The sequence below is a fragment of the Chlorocebus sabaeus genome, chromosome 13 (genome assembly GCF_047675955.1).
Source record: "Chlorocebus sabaeus isolate Y175 chromosome 13, mChlSab1.0.hap1, whole genome shotgun sequence".
In the NCBI taxonomy this organism is placed as follows: Eukaryota; Metazoa; Chordata; class Mammalia; order Primates; family Cercopithecidae; genus Chlorocebus; species Chlorocebus sabaeus.
The window spans coordinates 95,608,080-95,627,866 of NC_132916.1; the positions used below are offsets into that span (position 1 = coordinate 95,608,080).

The 19,787-nt window shown below is 38.6% G+C and overlaps 1 protein-coding gene across 2 annotated transcripts in view; it reads right to left on the minus strand.

Annotated features, from left to right (window-relative positions):
- The window catches only part of BCKDHB (branched chain keto acid dehydrogenase E1 subunit beta), a 249,437-nt gene that overhangs the window by 220,145 nt on the left and 9,505 nt on the right, over positions 1–19,787 (minus strand). For both annotated transcript variants that reach the window (XM_038002194.2, XM_008006436.3), the window contains exons 2-3: positions 7,703–7,780; positions 6,092–6,160 (exon numbers count right to left, since the gene is read on the minus strand). In XM_038002194.2, the coding sequence (XP_037858122.2) occupies positions 6,092–6,160; positions 7,703–7,780 (147 nt within the window). The remainder of the gene's footprint in view (positions 1–6,091; positions 6,161–7,702; positions 7,781–19,787) is intronic.

The window sequence follows — 19,787 nt, forward strand, 5'->3', positions numbered from 1 at the left end:
AGGAATTTTCATGAATTTTATCATGTTTTTTCCTTCAATAAAATTAGTTTCAACAACCCAGAGACCAAACCCCCATCTCACAGACTGCCATTCTACAATGGAACTCTGACACTAAATCCAAGAGTATGAGTATCACCCAAGTAATCCTTTCTTTGCAACAAGAACATATAATGGAAGGTCACTTTTTCTGTTAAAGACATTAATTTCATAACTCACAAAAAATATATAAGAGCAAAGATTTTGCTTACAACCCCTAAATTTAAAACTTATGCTGGAAAAGCAGCCAGGTGCAGTGGCTCACACCTGTAATCCCAGCACTTTGGGAGGCCAAGGCAGGCGGATCACTTGAGGTCAGGAGGTCGAGACTAGCCTGGCCAACATGGTGAAACCCTATCTCTACTAAAAATACAAAAATTAGCCAGGCATAGTGGCATATGCCTGTTATCCCAGCTACTCAGAGGCTGAGGCAGGAGAATCACTTGAACCCGGGAAAGAGAAGTTGCAGTGAGCTGAGATCTCGCCACTGCACTCCAGCCTGGGTGACAGAGTGAGACTCCAACTCAAATTAATTAATTAATTAATTAATTTAATTAAACTTACGCCGGAAAAGGGACATCTTAAGAAAAAATTAAATGCCTAAGGTACCCCATGGTTCCAAAATGCTACAACAACTATATTCAAAAAACCTCTAAATGTAAAGGCAATCAAAGCATGAAAAAACTGTGTTCCTCTTTTTTAAAAAACAAAACCATAAAGATTTACCTAAATGTATGCACTGGAAGAATCCCGGAGGACCACCTGGTCCTTTCCCTTCAATTTACTGATGAGGATACTGAGGTCCAAAGTCAACTCCCAAATATTGGTATATTACAGACAAAAACTTGCCTTCACCGAATGCCTGTCCTAGTTTTCCAACCTGACTTCAGTGTATTAAAGTATCTGGTTATACAATTTCAGTGATGTTTACATAAGAAAACAAGTAAGTGGTTATATTAGTTTTCCCAAGCTGCTATGACAGGCCACACTTGTGGTGTAACGGAATGGATACAGTAATGGAAAAACATCAAGTCCCATGAAAAGGCAGATGTTTAGGCCTGTAGACGAATTCAAGAGGTCCTCAGCTATTCCTTTCCTCACCTAAATTTCCTCCAATAAGTGGCCCAAATATACACTAAGAACCACAACCAGGCAATAGTTCTATCAGTATAGAATAATGTTACAAACATATCTTAAACCTGACACACCAAAATCTTATTTTAATAACACACACGCACACATACACTCTTTCTCTTTCTCTCTCTCTCTCTCTCTCTCTCTCTCTCTCAGAGAATGACAATAAGTGTGAATTTTGTATGTGCCATGAGGAATCTGTCTCATTACTTATTTGAATGAAAGCACGTGTGACACCAGGCACAGTGGCTCACGCCAGTAATCCCAGCACTTTGGGAGGCCAAGGCAGGCAGATCACCTGAGGTCAGGAGTTCGAGACCAGCCTAGCCAACATGGTGAAACCCTGTCTCTACTAAAAATACAAAAATTAGCCAGGTGTGGTGGTGGGCACCTGTAGTCCCAGCTACTTGGGAGGCTGGGGCAAGAGAATCACTTGACCCTGGGAAGTAGAGGTTACAGCGAGCCATGATCACATTACTGCACTCCAGCCTGGGTGATAGATCAAGACTCCGTCTTAAAAGAAAAAGAAAGCAAGCATGTGTGGCATTCAACATAAAATCACACATACCCTACAAATCAACTACCTTTAACTGCCCTCTCCCATTCCCTGCTTCCCCAGAAGTCCAGCTGTTGCTCCTAATCAATACCTCTCATTATGTACAGTGGTTAAAGCTGCCATTTGGAATGCAATGTTGATGAGGACATACTATTTTATTTAATTTTCAAAGCACTCATACTATTTTGTTCTATCAAAGGACAAGGAAGAGAAGCAGTTTAGTGGTGCTAAATCCACACTCATCTGGATCGTCTGGAATAAAAAATGCTCTATGTCTCTCTTCCTTTCCTTATAGCATTGCCTCTAATTATGCAATTCCTTCTTTGTCATATCAAGTAGTATTCAGCTTTACAACATACGTCAGTAACCCACAATCCTTCAAATTCCGCCTTCTGATGGAATAGAAAATGCTTTGCAGCAGTTCAAGTACTGGCACGATGCCAACAGGGATGTTCTCATTTCAAAGTGTGGGCTGCCACCTACTGGTTGTGATCCTTTCTCACGCAACATTCAGCTCTCCCCAGAAAGAGAACTGATCTGGCACAGGGGTTTTATTTGCTACGTCACTTAATGCAGTCTGACTTGACTGTTATATTGAACTATATCAACATAATCTTTTAGTTATTTTAAACACAAATTATCTTTAAAAAATCCTAAGCAGACAGTTATGCTTCTGTATAGCTAAAAATTCCTGCCCTATACTCAAAAGGGCAGATAATTTTTTTAAGTACGTTACTTTTTAAATATGCAAGAAAAATGTATTTTAATATATTTCTCTTCACTCTTCCCTTTATTCTTCACTTCTGAAAACAGAAGCTCACTTACTCTCATTAGAGAGTATCAGCGATTTAATTTTTCATCTTGATCAACATCCTCAACCTGAAATTAAAGTGTAACTTCACTGCCCTAAAACTGTTGTAAACATTCACAGCAGCTGCTGACAATAAAGCTGAAAGAGTTACTTAGCCATGAGTTAGCTCAGCCTCCTGCCATGACAGGAAACATAAATTTGCAGGTGCCCTCTAAGAGCACTGGACTTTTTCAAGTTAAGAGTTACTTTCTCCCCATTTAAACCTATTTTTTAAGGAAAATAAAATGAGACCTAAATAATTAATGTCAGAGAGGGAAATCCCCTTCCTGAGACAGTGAGAGCAAACGGTAAATTCACTCAACAGCATGTACTTCATAAATGCCTGATACAATATTAGGTCCTAGGGATCCATTCTGTGGAACAGCTTAAAGATCTGCTGCCTTTAACAACTTTCTGGTGTGGAGTTATGGATTACAGTACAACTTTCAAGATTTAAGAGGTGCAGTGTGAATGGTGACAAAGAACTGTCTGAGTCTGCTTGGAGGGTCTGGAAGAGCTTCACAGGGGAACCTTCTGAAGAAGAAATAGGAGTCTGCCAGGTAATCAGACAGGGGAGAGAGACCCAGAGAGCAAGTGCAAAGCAAGAAAGAAGAAAAAACAACAGGGGGCTTAGGAGAAACAACCAGTAACTCAACATTAATTTTAACAAAAATTTTAAAAAGCTCCAGCTCCTAGGTCTGTAGAGTAAAAAGTAAAAAAATAGATAAAATAAATAAAATTAAAAGCAGATGAGGTCAGGTAGCTATGTAGGTAGTTCTCAAAGTCTTTGGTGGCCGGACGCACCGGCTCATGCTTGTAATCCCAGCACACAGGGAGGCCAACACAGGTGGATCACAAGGTCAGGAGTTTGAGACCAGCCTGATCAACACAGTGAAACTCCATCTCTACTAAAAATACAAAAATTAGCAGGGCGTGGCGGCACGCAGCTGTAGTCCCAGCTACTCGGGAGGCTGAGGCAGGAGAATCATGTGAACCCAGGAGGCGGAGGTTGCAGTGAGCCGAGGTCGCACCACTGCACTCCAGCCTGGGTGATAGAGCGAGACTCCATCTCAAAAATTTAAAAAATTTAAATTTTTTTTAAAAAGTATTTTGTATGTCCTACTAAGAAATATGCATGTTAAAATGGTCACACTGGCAACAAAATAGGGAATGGACTGGAGGGAGGGTAAGACTAAAAGAGTGGTGATTACTAAGAAAAGAAATAAAACTTTGCAGGTGGAGAAAAATTAAAGATCTGAAGTACCAGGGCAGTAAGAATGGAAAGGATGGGCCAGATTAGATACAATTGTACAACTTGACTGGATGTGGGGAACTAGAAAGAAGGAAGACATTTAGAATTTCCCCAGTGTCTGGCTTAGGTACTAAATGGATGGTGATATATTCACCAAAATAGGAAATGCACTAGGAGGCATACATTTGCTGGGTGGTTGTAGCAACCTTAGGTGTGGAAATGCTGAATTTGAAGTGACTATCGAACACTGAGGTGAAGATGCGCAGTAGAAACTGAATACACAGATCTGAAGCTCAGAACAGAAGTCTGAACTAGAGATAGAAATTCAGGAGTCACCAGTGTATGAGCCGCAGATGGCATGGATAAAATGCCCCAGACAGAAGGGGTAAGCAGAGTGCCATGGATGAGAACCTGGGCAGATAGCCAACAGAGGACTCAACAGCCTACACAAGTCCCTAAATGGATTTTTTTTTGGGAGGAATAAATAAAGCAGTACATGTAATACACTCAGAACAGTACCTGACGCAGTGAGTGCTGAATAAATCTTGGCTATTCAGAAAGCACATGGCATGCTACTACACTGAGTCAGACAAGATGGAATCGTGAGGTCTAGACACTGCTCCACAGCATAGCTATACTGGATATAGAAAAGACTCAGTTACAGAAGTATAATTCTGTGTTTGAAATATTAGTTAATATACACAAACATATTCAAATACAGTCTAGAAGTATATATACCAAGATATGTACAGTGGTTACCTCCAAGTTACCTCTGAAAACAGCAGTTTTTATTTTCTTTATGCTTTTCTGTGTTTACCAAATTTTCTACAATGTATATGAATTACTTTTGAAATCAAATGTGTAAAGATTTTTAACTGTTTATTAAAGATCTAAAAGTTTGTAGCAGGAGTCTAAATGATCAGGAAAAATAATCTTTTGCCCAACTACCTCAAGCTCTAAGCAGGTATTAGAAGTAGGAGAAAGCAGAGGGACTGGACCCAGAAACTTAACCTGCTATAAATGGAAGAGAAAAGACTAAGCTGGAAGTCCCAATAAGTGAGATGGAACATGTATGGGTTCTTAGATTTAAGTATAACATAACCTCAGAAACAGTGGAACAGAAAAAGATATAACTAAAAGAAAAAAATCGCAAAGACCCTCACTCCTCTTGCCTTGTATGAACACACCAGCAATATAGAGCAATGCCAAAGGAAAGAAGAGAGGGAGTTATCAGCTCCTCCCAGCCCTCACGTGAACTGCTTTGCTGAATTCTAAATCAGACAAGACTAAGAGAAAAAATAAAATGTCAGAAGGACTTCAAAGGTATCCCTAACAATAGGAGGTCAAAACACGTTCCTTACACAGCAAGTCAGAAGAGTGGGAATTCAAAGATGGACCAAAATACATTCTTATGATTTTAACTGAGTCAAATGAAATTAATAAAAGCAATGGGCAGAAATCAATCACATGCCAATTAAAAGACGTCAGCTGGGATAAAACACATAAGAAGGATAATGTGATGGTTCGTTATATGTCAACTTGACCCGGCTATGGCACCCAGTTATTAATATTTGGTCAAACACAGGTGTAGAAGTTGTTGTGAAGGTACTTTTTAGATGTGATTAGTATTTAAATCAGTAGATTTTGAATAAAGCAGATTACCTTTTACAACGTGACTAGGCTTCATAAAGTCAATATAAGGCCTTAAGAGAAAAGATTGCAGGTTCCCAAGCAAAAAGAAATTCAGCATCAAGACTAAAACAGAAACCCTGCCTGAGTTTCAGGTCAGCCAGTTTGCCCTGTGGATTTGCCAGCCCCACAATCACATGAGCCAGTTCCTTAAAAAGTAAACCCTTCTCCTCTCCCTCTCTCTCTCTCTTCCCGAAAAGATAAAATTTGCATTAATAAAGACACAACAGGCAGAATCTTGAACTGGAAGCAACGGAATTGAAACTGGCTAAGGCAGGTAGCAATAAAACACCAAAGGTTCTTGGACAGAAGAATGACACAATAAGCAATACATTTAATGACAATTATTTTGGAATCAATTACAGTGTATGTGTAATATGAACTAGATCAGAGGGATATTAGAAGACATTTGAGGAAATATAGGCCAAAGGATTCTGCGGGTGGCGTTGGAAATGAAAAGGAATTCATCTATACAATGAGGATATGACAAAAAATTTAGTAGGCATGTTTTGTATTTTTAAGATCTTTTAGTAAAAGTTCTGTCAGAATACTGTGTATATAGGTATTTACTTACCATATTTGTCTCGCAAGCCAACAGTGCATCTAAAGACTCCACCAAAGGCAACATCTTCACCAAATATTACTGAAAAACAGTATTTAAATAATACATTTTATTTAATAATTCCTAAACAATACTAACCATGAGAAATAAGTAATTTAAATGTTTACATTTTAATCACAAAACAGAAATGGACCATAGATCTATATCAAGGTTTCTCAACTTCTATATTACTGACATTTTAGACCAGATGATTCTTTTGTTGTGAGGGCCTGTCCTGTGCACTGTAGATATATAGTAGCATCCCTGGTCTCTACCCACTGGATGACAGTTACTATACACACACACACACACACACACACACACACACACACACAGTTGAGACAACAGAAAGTGTCTTGGCTTACATTGCTTACATTGTTAAATGTAAAGAGAGTTGTGGGAGTGGGGACTAAGATTACCCCCCGCTGAGAAAGAATCATTGATCTAGAATCTCATTTGTTTTATCCATGAAGAAAATGAGACCAGAGAAGTAGTCTGACTGGCCAAGTCAGAAAGCTAGAGGCAGAACTATGACTCATGCTCTAGACTTCCAGGCCTGTGGTTTTTCCTGAGACACAGTATACAGTAAGTCAGTCATCAGAAGAGCATTCCAAGCTAAGGCAACAGTCACAAATAGGAAAGGGATTTAGACTGTGTGAAGTAGAAAGGAGGCAAGCATGACGGACACAATGAGCAAGGCAAAGAATGGTGTAGGTGGAAATTGGCAGGAGTTTTAAAATAGAGGGTATTCATAGAGCTGAATGCTAGTCTCATAAATGCACCTAACCAGTTTTTTTGAGCAAAAGAAAAAAGCTCACCCTTCTCTATGAATTTACTCATCTGGTTCAATCATTATCAAGTAGCATTCAAAACAAATCAAGATCTAATTATCCTTTAGTCCAGCTCTCACTTTTCCCTAAAAAATAATGTTTTTCATTTAACCTTAAAACTACAGATTCTCAGGTGGAAGCCCAACGTATATTAAACATATATGCACGCACAAATATATAAGCTGTATATATAGATATATGTTAAATATATGTGTATCTAATACATATATGAAGTAAAGCCAACCAAATGTGAAAACATATAGTGGAAAAACAATTGGTTTTGTATCAATAATTTAATAAGATGAAGATTAAGATACTTATATAATTATATATAAATATTACAATTATTTCCAAAAAATATTACAAGTTGAAAGACAATGTAACCCAAAGGGAAGCATAAAATCAAGTCTTCATTTTATAAATAAATAGTTGAATGAAAAAGTATTTTGTTTTTTTTCTATATGCCAGAGAAACAGGAGTACACAGTAGGTTTTAATCCAGAAGTCATTAATATAATATCAGGACCACACATACTGTAAGAGAAAGCTGACTAGATGTTAAATATACATGCGAACTAACTGGTAATAAGTGGACTAATTGCAATTTGATTATTTAGCCCTAATCATTTGAGTAGGCCTTTGAAAATTTCACGTAGATACAATGTTAACCATTGAGCTCCACATAAATATTTTAAGCAAACCTTCAATTCTGGAATTAACACAGCTACCACAATTCAGGCACAAATCAGGGTTACCTGCAGTAGGATCTTTGGCCAATGAGTTATCCAAGGCACTTGTTACTGACTGGAAAAGATTCATTTTCTGAGTTTGCCCTGTGAAAATCAAAAAAAAAAAAAAAATCATTTCATACATTGTAAAATACGTAAAAACAACCAGTTTCTTAACAGTTAATTACAACTTGACTAAAATCAAGGTACAAAGAAAGGTATTATGCAAATTGCTGAATTATTTACAATAATACTATAAGATACAAAAGCAATACAGACCTGTAAAAGTTTGTTAATGGGGAAAATTTTACCCATATTAAACAATTTTTTGTAAAAGTATAAAAAAGGAAGAAGGAATATAGCCAAGGGATTAAATATGTATAGACAATAAAACCTATGGAAAGTCAGAAAAGGAGACCAAAGTGAGTGGTCTGGGAGAAGCACAGACAGGTGTTATGAACCTAAGCCATCAGGAATATGCACGACCAGTAGCATGTGTTAAATATGTCAACAGCAAATGGTCATGGACCATAAAACAATAAGGAGGGCTAAAGATAAACTTTAGTGCCCAGAACTGCTGGAGTTTGGAAAATATCATAATCTTATGCCTAACCACATCATATTTAGTCCTTCTTCTTATTACTTAAATAGAATATCTGCGTGCCAGTGTCCATCCCCTAAATGGATTTTTTGGGAAGAATAAAGCAAGCAGTATACGTAATACACCCAGAACAGTACCTGATGTAGTGAGTGCTGAATAAATATTAGCTATTCATTGTTAGATTCTGGACTCTGTCCGTGTCCTTCCATCTTCACCTTAGTACTCTTCTGAATGGTATAGAAAGTTTCATTTGATAAACTTCTAAATGTTGGAATTCAGAAACATCATGACATTGGAGCTTTGATTCAAGCCTAGGTGCCGCCCAGTGCCCACAGTCATCCCAAAACTTTAAGTCAACTCCTCTGCAAAAGTACAATTCAGAGCACAGAAAGGCTTCAGCCTAAATCTCCTCTGATCCAGAGGCCCACTCTTCATCCTAGTGCCTGATATACATGCTGGTGGTCGCCTTAACACACAGCATGCTAATAACAAGTCTTTTTGAAACCTGTTGCTTACCCTGATCACTGCCCACCTAACCTCCATGCTATTCATTAGCCTAATGTGTCTCAACAGTCAAGATCTAATTCCCAGTCTGGGTCACAACAGCTACTGCTGTTGCCTTCAACTGTCTGATCATGGGACATTGGTCACTTGTCCTTTTCCTAGAGACCCATTTTCTTCCCTAGCCCGGCACTGCTCCACAGCAGGTTCTGATACATGACATCCTTCCTCCTTCCGTTATCCACCAATACCCCAGCCTTCTGATGTTCTCCCTACTCTGGTATCTGACGTCTCTCTGATCATTTCAACAGTACTGAATGCCCAGGTTTCAGGTCTTGGCAATCCCCAGTCAGATACGTCCTCTGTCCTCTGTGCCCACAATCATAGCCTGTTTCTACTCTTATACTTGGTGGAGACAATAGGAATTTATTCAAAAATTATTTTATATCACCTATGGCAAAAGATATACAATCATACCACATGTCCATGATTACTTAAAAATTTATTTTTCTTCAGGCTAGGGCTATATCACTTAATAGATACAGGCATACCTTGTCTTATTGTGCTTCATTTTATTTTGCCCTACAGATACTGCAATTTTTACAAATGGAAACTTTGTAGCAAACCTGTATCAAGCAAGTCTATCAGCATCAGTATCACATTTTGGTAATTCTCACAATATTTCAAACTTTGTCATTACTATTACATCTGTTACCATGATCTGTGATCAGTGATCTTTGAGGTTACTAATGTAATTATCTTGGGGTGCCACAGCCTTCTGACATTCTGCCATGGCACCCCAAGACAATTACATTAGTAACCTCAATAAATGTTGTGTGTGTTCTCACTGATCCACTGACCAGTCATTCCCCCTTTCTCTCTCCCTTTCTTCAGGCTTCCCTATTCCTTGAGACACAATAATATGAAAATTAGGCCAATTAATATTCCTGCAGTGACCTCTAAGTTTTCAAGTGAAAGGAGGAGCTGCATATCTCTCACTTTAAATCCTAAGTTAGAAATGACTAAGCTAAGTACGGAAGGCATTCTGAAAGTCCAGAGAATCTGAAAGCTAGGCTTCTTGCACCAAATAGCTTAAAAGTTCTCGAAGAAAATTTAAAGTGTTATTCCAGTGAGCACACAAATGATAAGAAAGCAAAATAGTCTTATTGCTAACATGAAGAAAATTTTAGTGGTCTGAATAGAAAATCAAATCAGACACAACATTCCCTTAAGTCGAAGCCTAACACAGAGCAAGTCCCTAACTCTTTTCAATTCTATGAAAGCTGACAGAGGTGAGGAAGCTGCAGAAGAAAAATCTAAAGCTAGCAGAGCTTGGTTCATGAGATTTAAGAAGAGACGCTGTCTCAGTACGTACAACGGCAAAGTGAAGCATAAAGTGCTGATGGAGAAGCTGCAGTAAGTTATCCAGAAGATCCCACTAAAATCATTGATGAAGGTAGCTATACTAAACAAAAGATTTTTCAATGGAGACAAAACAGCTTCTATTGGAAGATGTTATCTTGGATTTTCATAGCTAAAGAGGAGAAGTCAATGCCTGGCTTCAAAGGACAGGTGGACTCTTTTGTGAGGGGCTAATGTAGCTGGTGATCTGAAGTTGAAGCCAATGTTCATTTGCCATTCTGAAAGTCCTAGCACCCTTGAGAATTAGGCTAAATCCACTCTGCCTGTTCACTTTCAATGAAACAACAAACCCTGAATGATAGCACATCTCTTTATATGAGGGTTTCCTGAATATTTTAAGCCCACTGTTGAAACCCACTGCTCAAGAAAAAAAGATTCCTTTCAAAATATTACTGCTCATTGACAATGTGCCTGGTCACCCAAGAACTCTGATGGAGATGTATAAGATTAACGTTGCTTTCCACAGATCAAAAGAGACAAAGAAGGCCGTTATATAATGGTAAAGGGATCAATTCAACAAGAAGAGCTAACTATCCTAAATATATGCACCCAATACAAGAGCACCCAGATTCATAAAGCAAGTCCTTAGAGACCTACAAAGAGACTTAGACTCCAAAACAATAATAATGGGAGACTTTAACACCCCACTGTCAATCTTAGATCAATGAGACAGAAGGTTAGCAAGGATATCCAGGATCTGAACTCGGCTCTGCACCAAGCAGACCTAATAGACATCTGCAGAACTCTCCACCCCAACTCAACAGAATATACATTCTTCTCAGCCCCACATCACAATTATTCTAAAATTAACCACATAACTGGAAGTAAAGCACTTTTTAACAAATGTAAAAGAACAGAAATCACAACAAACTCTCTCTCAAACCACAGTGCAATCAAATTAGAGCTCAGGATTAAGAAATTCATTCAAAACCGTACAACTACATGGAAACTGAACAACTTGCTCCTGAATGACTACTGGGTAAATAAGGAAAAGAAGGCCAGGCGCAGTGGCTCACGCCTGTAATCCCAGAACTTTGGGAGGCCAAGGGGGGCGGATCACCTGAGGTCAGGAGTTCGAGACCAACCTGGTCAACATGGTGAAACCCCTTCTCTACTAAAAATACAAAAATTAGCCGGGCGTGGTGGCAAGTGCCTGTAATCCCAGCTACCTGGGAGGCTGGGGCAGGAGAATTGCTTGAACCCAGGAGGCAGAGATTGCAGTGAGCCGAGATCGCACCACTACATTCCAGCCTGGGAGACAAGAGTGAGACTTCATCTCAAAAATAAGAAAGAAAAGAAAGAAAAGAAAGAAAAGAAAGAAAAGAAAGAAAAGAAAGAGAGAGAGAGAGAGAGAGAGAGAGAGAGAGAGAGAGAGAGAGAAAGAAAGAAAGAAAGAAAGAAAGAAAGAAAGAAAGAAAGAAAGAAAGAAAGAAAGAAGGAAAGAAAGAAGGAAGGAAGGAAGGAAAAGGAAGCAGAAATAAAGAAGTTCTTTGAAACCAACGAGAGCAAAGATGCAACGTACCAGAATCTCTGGGGCACATTTAAAGCGCTGTGTAGAGGGAAATGTATAGCACTAAATGCCCACAAGAGAAAGCATGAAAGATCTAAAATTTACACCTAACATCACAATTAAAAGAACTAGAGAAGCAAGAGCAAACACATTCAAAAGCTAGCAGAAGGCAAGAAATAACTAAGATCAGAGAAGAACTGAAGAAGATAGAGACACAAAAAACCCTTGAAAAAATCAATGAATCCAGGAGCTGGTTTTTTGAAACGATCAATAAAATTGATAGACCACTAGCAAGACTAATAAAGAAGAAAAGAGAGAAGAATCAAATAGACACAATAAAAAATGATAAAGGGGATATCGCCACCGATCCCACAGAAATACAAACTACCATCAGAGAATACTATAAACACCTCCATGCAAATAAACTAGAAAATCTAAAATAAATGGATAAATTCCTGGACATATACACCCTCCCAAGACTAAACCAGGAAGAAGTTTAATATTTGAATAGACGAATAACAGGCTCTGAAATTGAGGCAATAATTAATAGCCTACCAATCAAAAAAAGTCCAGGACCAGATGGATTCACAGTCGAATTCTACTAGAGATACAAAGAAGAGCTGGTACCATTCCTTCCTCTTGAGGGAAGTCAGGGACCCCAAGCAGAGGGTCCAGCTGAAGTCACGGCACAGGAACATAAATTTTGAAAATTTCATGGACATTTAACAGTTCCCAAATAATACTTTCATAATTTCGTATGCCTGTTTTATTTTAATCTCTTAATCCTGTTATCTTCGTAAGCTCAGGATGTATGTCACCTCAGGACCACTGTGATAATTGTGTTAACTGTACTAACTGATTGTAAAACCTGTGTGTTTGAACAATATGAAATCAGTGCACCTTGAAAAATAACAGAATAACAGTGACTTTTAGGGAACAAGGGAAGACAAGCATAAGGTCTAACTGCCTGCGGGGTCGGGCAAAAAGAGCCATATTTTTCTTCTTGCAGAGAGCCTATGGACATGCAAGTAGGAGAGATATTGCTAAATTCTTTTCCTAGCAAGGAATATTAGTATTAATATCCTAGGAAAGGAATGCATTCCTGGGGGGAGGTCTATAAACAGCAGCTCTAGGAGTGTCTGTCTTATGTGGTTGAGATAAGAACTGAGATACGCCCTGGTCTCCTGCAGTACCCTCAGGCTTATTAGCGTGGGGAAAACTCCGCCCTGGTAAATTTGTGGTCAGACCAGTTCTCTGCTCTCAAACCCTGTTTTCTGTTGTATAACATGTTTATCAAGAAAATATGTGCACAGTTAAACACAGTTCCTTATCAGTAGTTCTGTTTTGCCTTTTGTCCTGTTCCCTCAGAGTTATGTGATCATTGTTCTGCTTTTTGCCCTTTGAAGCATGTGATCTTTGTATCAACTCCCTGTTTTACACCCCCTCCCTTTTTGAAACCCTTAATAAAAAACTTGCTGGTTTGAGCCTCAGGTGGGCATCACGATCCTACCGACATGGAGGTTATGTGATGTCACCCCCGGCGGCCCAGCTGTAAAATTCCTCTCTTTGTACTCTTTCTCTTTATTTCTCAGCCAGTCAACACTTATGGAAAATAGAAAGAACCTATATTGAAATATTGGGGGGGGGGTTCCCCCAATACCTTCTGGAACTATTCCAATCAACAGAAAAAGAAGGAATCTTCCCTAATTCATTTTATGAGGCTAACATCATCCTGATACCAAAGCCTGGCAGAGACAAAACAAAAAAAGAATTTTAGACCAATATCCCTCATGAACATCGATGCGAAAATCCTCAGTAAAATACTGGCAAACCAAATCCAGCAGCACATCAAACAGCTTATCCACCACGATCAAGTTGGCTTCATCCCTGGGATGCAAGGCTGGTTCAACATATGCAAATCAATAAATGTAATCCATCACATAAACAGAACCAATGACAGAAACCACATGATTATCTCAATCGATGCAGAAAAGGCCTTCAACAAAATTCAACAGCCCTTCATGCTAAAAACTCTCAATAAACTAGGTATCGACAGAACGTACCTCAAAATAATAAGAGCTATTTATGACAAACCCACAGTCAGTATCATACTGAATGGGAAAAAAACTGGAAGCATTCTCTTTGAAAACTGACACAAGACAAGGATGCCCTCTCTCACCACTACTCTTCCAACATAGTGTTGGAAGTTCTGGCCAGGGTAGTCAGGCAAGAGAAAGAAATCAAGGGTATTCAATTAGGAAATGAGGAAGTCAAATTGTCCCTGTTTGCAGATGACATGATTGTATATTTAGAAAACCTCATCGTCTCAGCCCCAAAGCTCCTTAAGCTGATAAGCAACTTCAGCAAAGTCTCAGGATACAAAATTAATGTGCAAAAATCATAAGCATTCCTATACACCAAAAAGAGACAAACAGAGATCCAAATCATGAGTGAACTCCCATTCACAATTGCTACAAAGAGAATAAAATACCTAGGAATCCAACTTACAAGGGATGTAAAGGACCTCTTCAAGGAGAACTACAAAACACTGCTCAACGAAATAAAAGAGGACACAAACAAATGGAAGAATATTCCATGCTCATTGATAGGAAGAATCAATTATCGTGAAAATGGCCATATTGCCCAAGGTAACTTACAGATTCAGTGCCATCCCCATCAAGCTACCAATGACTTTCTTCACAGAATTGGAAAAAACTACTTTAAAGTTCATATGGAACAAAAAAGAGCCCACATAGCCAAGATAATCCTAAACAAAAAGAACAAAGCTAAAGCTATCATGCTACATGACTTGAAACTATACTACAAGGCTACAGTAACCAAAACAGCATGGTACTGGTACCAAAACAGAGATTATAAACCATTGGAACAGAACAGAGCCCTCAGAAACAACACCACACATCTAAAATCATCTGATCTTTGACAAACCTGACATAAACAAGAAATGGGGAAAGGATTCCCTATTTAATAAATGGTGCTGGGAAAACTGGCTAGCCAGGTGTGGAAAGCTGAAACTGGATCCCTTCCTTACACCTTATACAAAAATTAATTCAAGATGGATTAAAGACTTAAATGTTAGACTTAAAATCATAAAAACCCAAGAAGAAAACCTAGGCAATACCATTCAGGACATAGGTATAGGCAAGGACTTCATGACTAAAACATCAAAAGCAATGGCAACAAGAGCCAAAATAGACAAATGGGATCTACTTAAACCGAAGAGCTTCTGCATGGCAAAAGAAACTACCATCAGAGTGAACAGGCAACCTACAGAATGGGAGAAAATTTTTGCAATTTACCTATCTGACAAAGGGCTAATATCCAGAATCTACAAAGATCTCGAACAAATTTACAAGAAAAAAACAACCCCATCAAAATTTGGGCAAAGAATATGAACAGACATTTCTCAAAAGAAGACATCTGTGCAGCCAACAGAGACATGAAAAAATGCTCATCATCACTGGTCATCAGAGAAATGCAAATCAAAACCACAATGAGATACCATCTCATGCCAGTTAGAATGGCGATCATTAAAAAGTCAACAGATGCTGGAGAGGATGTGGAGAAATAGGAACGCTTTTACGCTGTTGGTGTGAGTGTAAATTGGTGCAACCATTGTGGAAGACAGTGTGGAAATTCCTCAAGGATCTAGAACTAGAATTACCATTTGACCCATCAATCACATTACTGGGTATATATCTAAAGAATTATAAATCATGCTACTATAAAGACACATGCACACATACATTTACTGTGGCACTATTCACAACAGCAAAGACTTGGAACCAACCCAAATGTCTACCAATGATAGACTGAATTAAGAAAATGTGGCACATATACACCATGGAATACTATGCAGCCATGAAAAAGGATGTGTTCATGTCCTTTGCAGGGGACACGGATGAAGCTGGAAACCATCATTCTCAGCAAACGATCACAAGGACAGAAAACCAAACGCTGCATTTTCTCACTCATAAGTGGGAACTGAACAATGAGATCACTTGGACAAAGGGCGGGGAACATCACACACCAGGGCCTGTCAGGGATTGGGGGCCTGGGGCAGGAATAGCATTAGGAGAAATACCTAATGTAAATGATGAGTCGATGGGTGCAGCAAACCAGCATGGCACATACCTATGTATCAAACCTGCACATTGTGCACATGTACCCCAGAACTTAAAGTATAATTTTAAAAAATTGGAAAGAAAAGATTAACATTGTTTTCAAGCCTGCTAATACATCAATTCTGTGGCTCACAGATCAAGAAGTAATTTCTACTTTCAAGTCTTATTATTTAAGAATACATTTTGTAAGGCTATATCTACCATAAATAATGACTACTCTGATGTTCTCGGCAAGTAAATTGAAAATCTTCTGGGAAGGACTGACTATTCTAGATGCCATTTAGAATGTTCATGGTTCATCAAATTTCAAAATGTCAACATTGGCCAGGCGTGGTGGCTCACACTTGAAATCCCAGCACTTTGTGAGGCCAAGCGGGGGCGGATCACTTGAGACCAGAAGTTTGAGACCAGCCTGGCCAACATGGAGAAACCCCATCCTCTACCAGAAATATAAAAAATTAGCCCAGTGTGGTGTTGCACAACTGTAATCCCAGTTACTCAGGAGGCTGAGGCACAAGAATCACTTGAACCCAGGAGGTGGAGGTTGCAGTGAGCCAAGATTATGCCACTGCACTCCAGCCTGGGTGACAGAGTGAGACTCTGTCTCAAAAAATAGTAAAAAATAAGTCAACGTTTTTAGGAGCTAGAAATAAATTGATTCCAACTCTCATGGATTACTTCATTCATTCATTCATTCATTTATTCATTCATTTTATTTTATTTACTTACTTTTTCTTTTGCAACCTCCACCTCCCGGGTTCAACCAATTCTCATGCCACAGCCACCCCAGGGATTACAGGCTGTTAATTTTTTTGTATGTTTCGTAGAGCCCAGTTCTCGCCATGTTGCCCAGGCTGGTCTCAAATTCCTGAGCTCAGATGATCTGCCAGCCTTGGCCTCCCAAAGTGGTAGGATTACAGGCATGAGCCACCATGCCCAGCCTCATGTATGACTTTGAGGGATTCAAAACTTCAGAGGAGAATGTAATTGCAGACATGGTAGAAATAGCAAGAGAACTAGAAGTGCAGCCTGAAGATGTGACTGAATTGCTACAATCTCACGATAAAACTTTAATGGATGAGGAGTTGCTCTTTACAGATGCAACCTGAAGAACTCAAAGAAAGTGGAGTCTTGAGATGGAATCTATTACTTTCTACGAATTCAAAAAAAGTGGATCCGTGAGATGAAATCTATTACTGATGAAGATGCCATGAACACTGTTGAAATGACAACAAAGGACTTCGAATATTACATAAACTTAGCTGATAAAGAAGTGGCAGGGATTGGGAGAATTGATTTCAATTCTGAAAAAAGTTCTACTGTGGTAAAATGCTATCAAACAGCATCATATGTTACAGAGAAATCTGTCACGAAAGGAAGATTCTATCAATGCAGCAAACTTCACTGTTGTCTTTTTTTTTTTTTTAATGAAGTTGCCACAGCCACCACAACCTTCAGCAACCACTACCCTGATCAGTCAGTAGCTATTAACATCAAGGCAACAACCTCCACCAGCAAAAAGACTATGACTTGCCAAAGTTTCAGATGATAGTTGGCAATTTTTATCGATAAAGTATTTAATTAAAGTATGTACATTGATCTTTTAGATATACTGCTATTGCACGCTTAGTAGACTACAGTACAATGTAAACATGTTTATATGCACTGGGAAACCAATATATTTGTGTGACTCACTTTATTGTAATATTCACTATATTGCAATATTCATTTTATTGTAGTAGTCTGGACCCACACCCACAATATGTCCGAGGTATGCCTGTACTTTCCTTAAATCCTTCTTGATTTTATAAATATTCTTCAAGTATTTATTGGTCCCCAGCTTCAGAAGATAATAGTTTTGGGTAAACATTTTTCCCAATCATAGTGACATTCCCACTGACTCTCCTGCTGCATACATTTCATAAAGTAAGATCTTGACTTGTCTATGAGGATTTCCATAGCTAAGAACCTAGTCAGAAGAAAAATGTGCTGAGACCACCTGGGTCGGGGATACCCTAACCCAGCACAGCAAGAGGAATTAAAGACACACACACAGAAATATAGAGGTGTGGACTGGGAAATCAGGGGTCTCACAGCCTTCAGAGCTGAGAGCCTCGAACAGAGATTTACCCACATATTTATTGACAGCAAGCCAGTGATAAGCCTTGTTTCTATAGATTATAGATTAACTAAAAGTATTCCTTACAGGAAACAAGGGCAGCAGGAGCATGCCCTTAAGGCACAGATCACTCATGCTATTGTTTGTGGTTTAAGAACACATTTAAGCAGTTTTCCGCCCTGAGTGGGCCAGGTGTTCCCTGCCCCCACTCCGGTAAACCCACCACCTTCCAGCATAGGCATCATGGCCATCACAAACATGTCACAGTGCTGCAGAGATTTTGTTTATGGCCAGTTTTGGGGCCAGTTTATGGCCAGATTTGGGGGCCTACTCCAACAAAATGTCTAAATATCCAAGTTGCTATTTATTTCAAGTCTGCTGACCATTCAGATTAATACTGAATGACATGACATCTTATTGCACTCACGCTTAGCAAGTTATTAGTAGGGAGGAAGCAAAGACTTTAATAATAAAAATCATACAAAGTAAACATTTAAATTATTGCTTGATAACCACAAAGAATCTATTCGTCTTGTATAAAATAATTTACCAGTAAGGGTATTTAAAGATAATTATTTCCATGTGACTACCTAAACTTTCACTCCTGAATAGTTTTTCAAACAGATTCAAAATGTTAGGGTTTTGGATTAATTGCTATTCTACCAGATACTTTACTAAGTTTTAAATGACAAATTTTAATGGAGCAACATTTACTTTTCAATTTAAAGTGACAGCATGATTTGTGGACAAGGCAAGAAGAAATCACAAGTTATTCACAGGTAAGATTTTTTAAATATGTATTTTCCTTAAAGTTATTTATTCTCCTAGAGGTTACATCAAAGACTATTGATAGACTATGCTTATGTCTGCCATAGTAAGATAAACCTACTTACAGTATGTGCTAACCAAAGCTGTACTACTGGTAAGACTGTTAAAAAATAATCTATACACATCACTAAAAATTTATTAAGCACAGCTACCAAATTATGCAATCACACAGTATTAACACATGACTGCTACATTTTAAAACCAGACTGGTAATTCTTTGTCAACATAAAAAGGTATAGCAAAACAAACAACAAAATACAGCAGCACACTTTCTCCTAAATCAAGGATGCAAGTTAATGGTTGCCCATTGTTAAAACAGGGCTCTGTGGCTGGCATGGAGTTGTTTACTTGAAAGTGTACTAGGTAAAGAATCATGAATATGCAGGTCATCAGCATTGCTGAAAAACTAAGGCGACATATAGGCAGAATGTAAAGATCATAATGGAACATAAGCTCCAAGAGGACTGGTATCCTTAAATGCTTTTGATCAGAGCTGAGTCTTCAGTGCTCAAACAGGGCCTGACATGTAAGAGGTGCTAAGTAAATATTAGTTGAATGAATGAATGAACAAACACATGCAAACACTGTTTCAATAAAGGTTTAAGGAAACTAAAAGAAAAATGTTAACCAACAACTTAAAGAGAAAGAAATGTGTAAGCAAAAAGACCTAGCAATGTCACATTCAAAGACAAACTGCAGTAGGAGGGGGGCAAATGAGAGGTGTTATTGCATCAACAGTCTGATGGGGTAGGTCTTTAATAATATGCAGTATGCAGTAGCGTAAAAGGGAGAGAGAAGCCTCCCACAGGGATAGAGCATCTGAGGAAAAGGGCAAATGTCAGCAATCTCCAGAAATAAATAAGGCCAAGAGCAGAGCACACGGTCAGTGAGTGTATTTATAGCTTAGATCCAAACACATAAAAATATACAGCTATGATACAGAAAATTAGAGACTACTTGCCGAAAGTGAAGGTTGTGCCAATACGTTC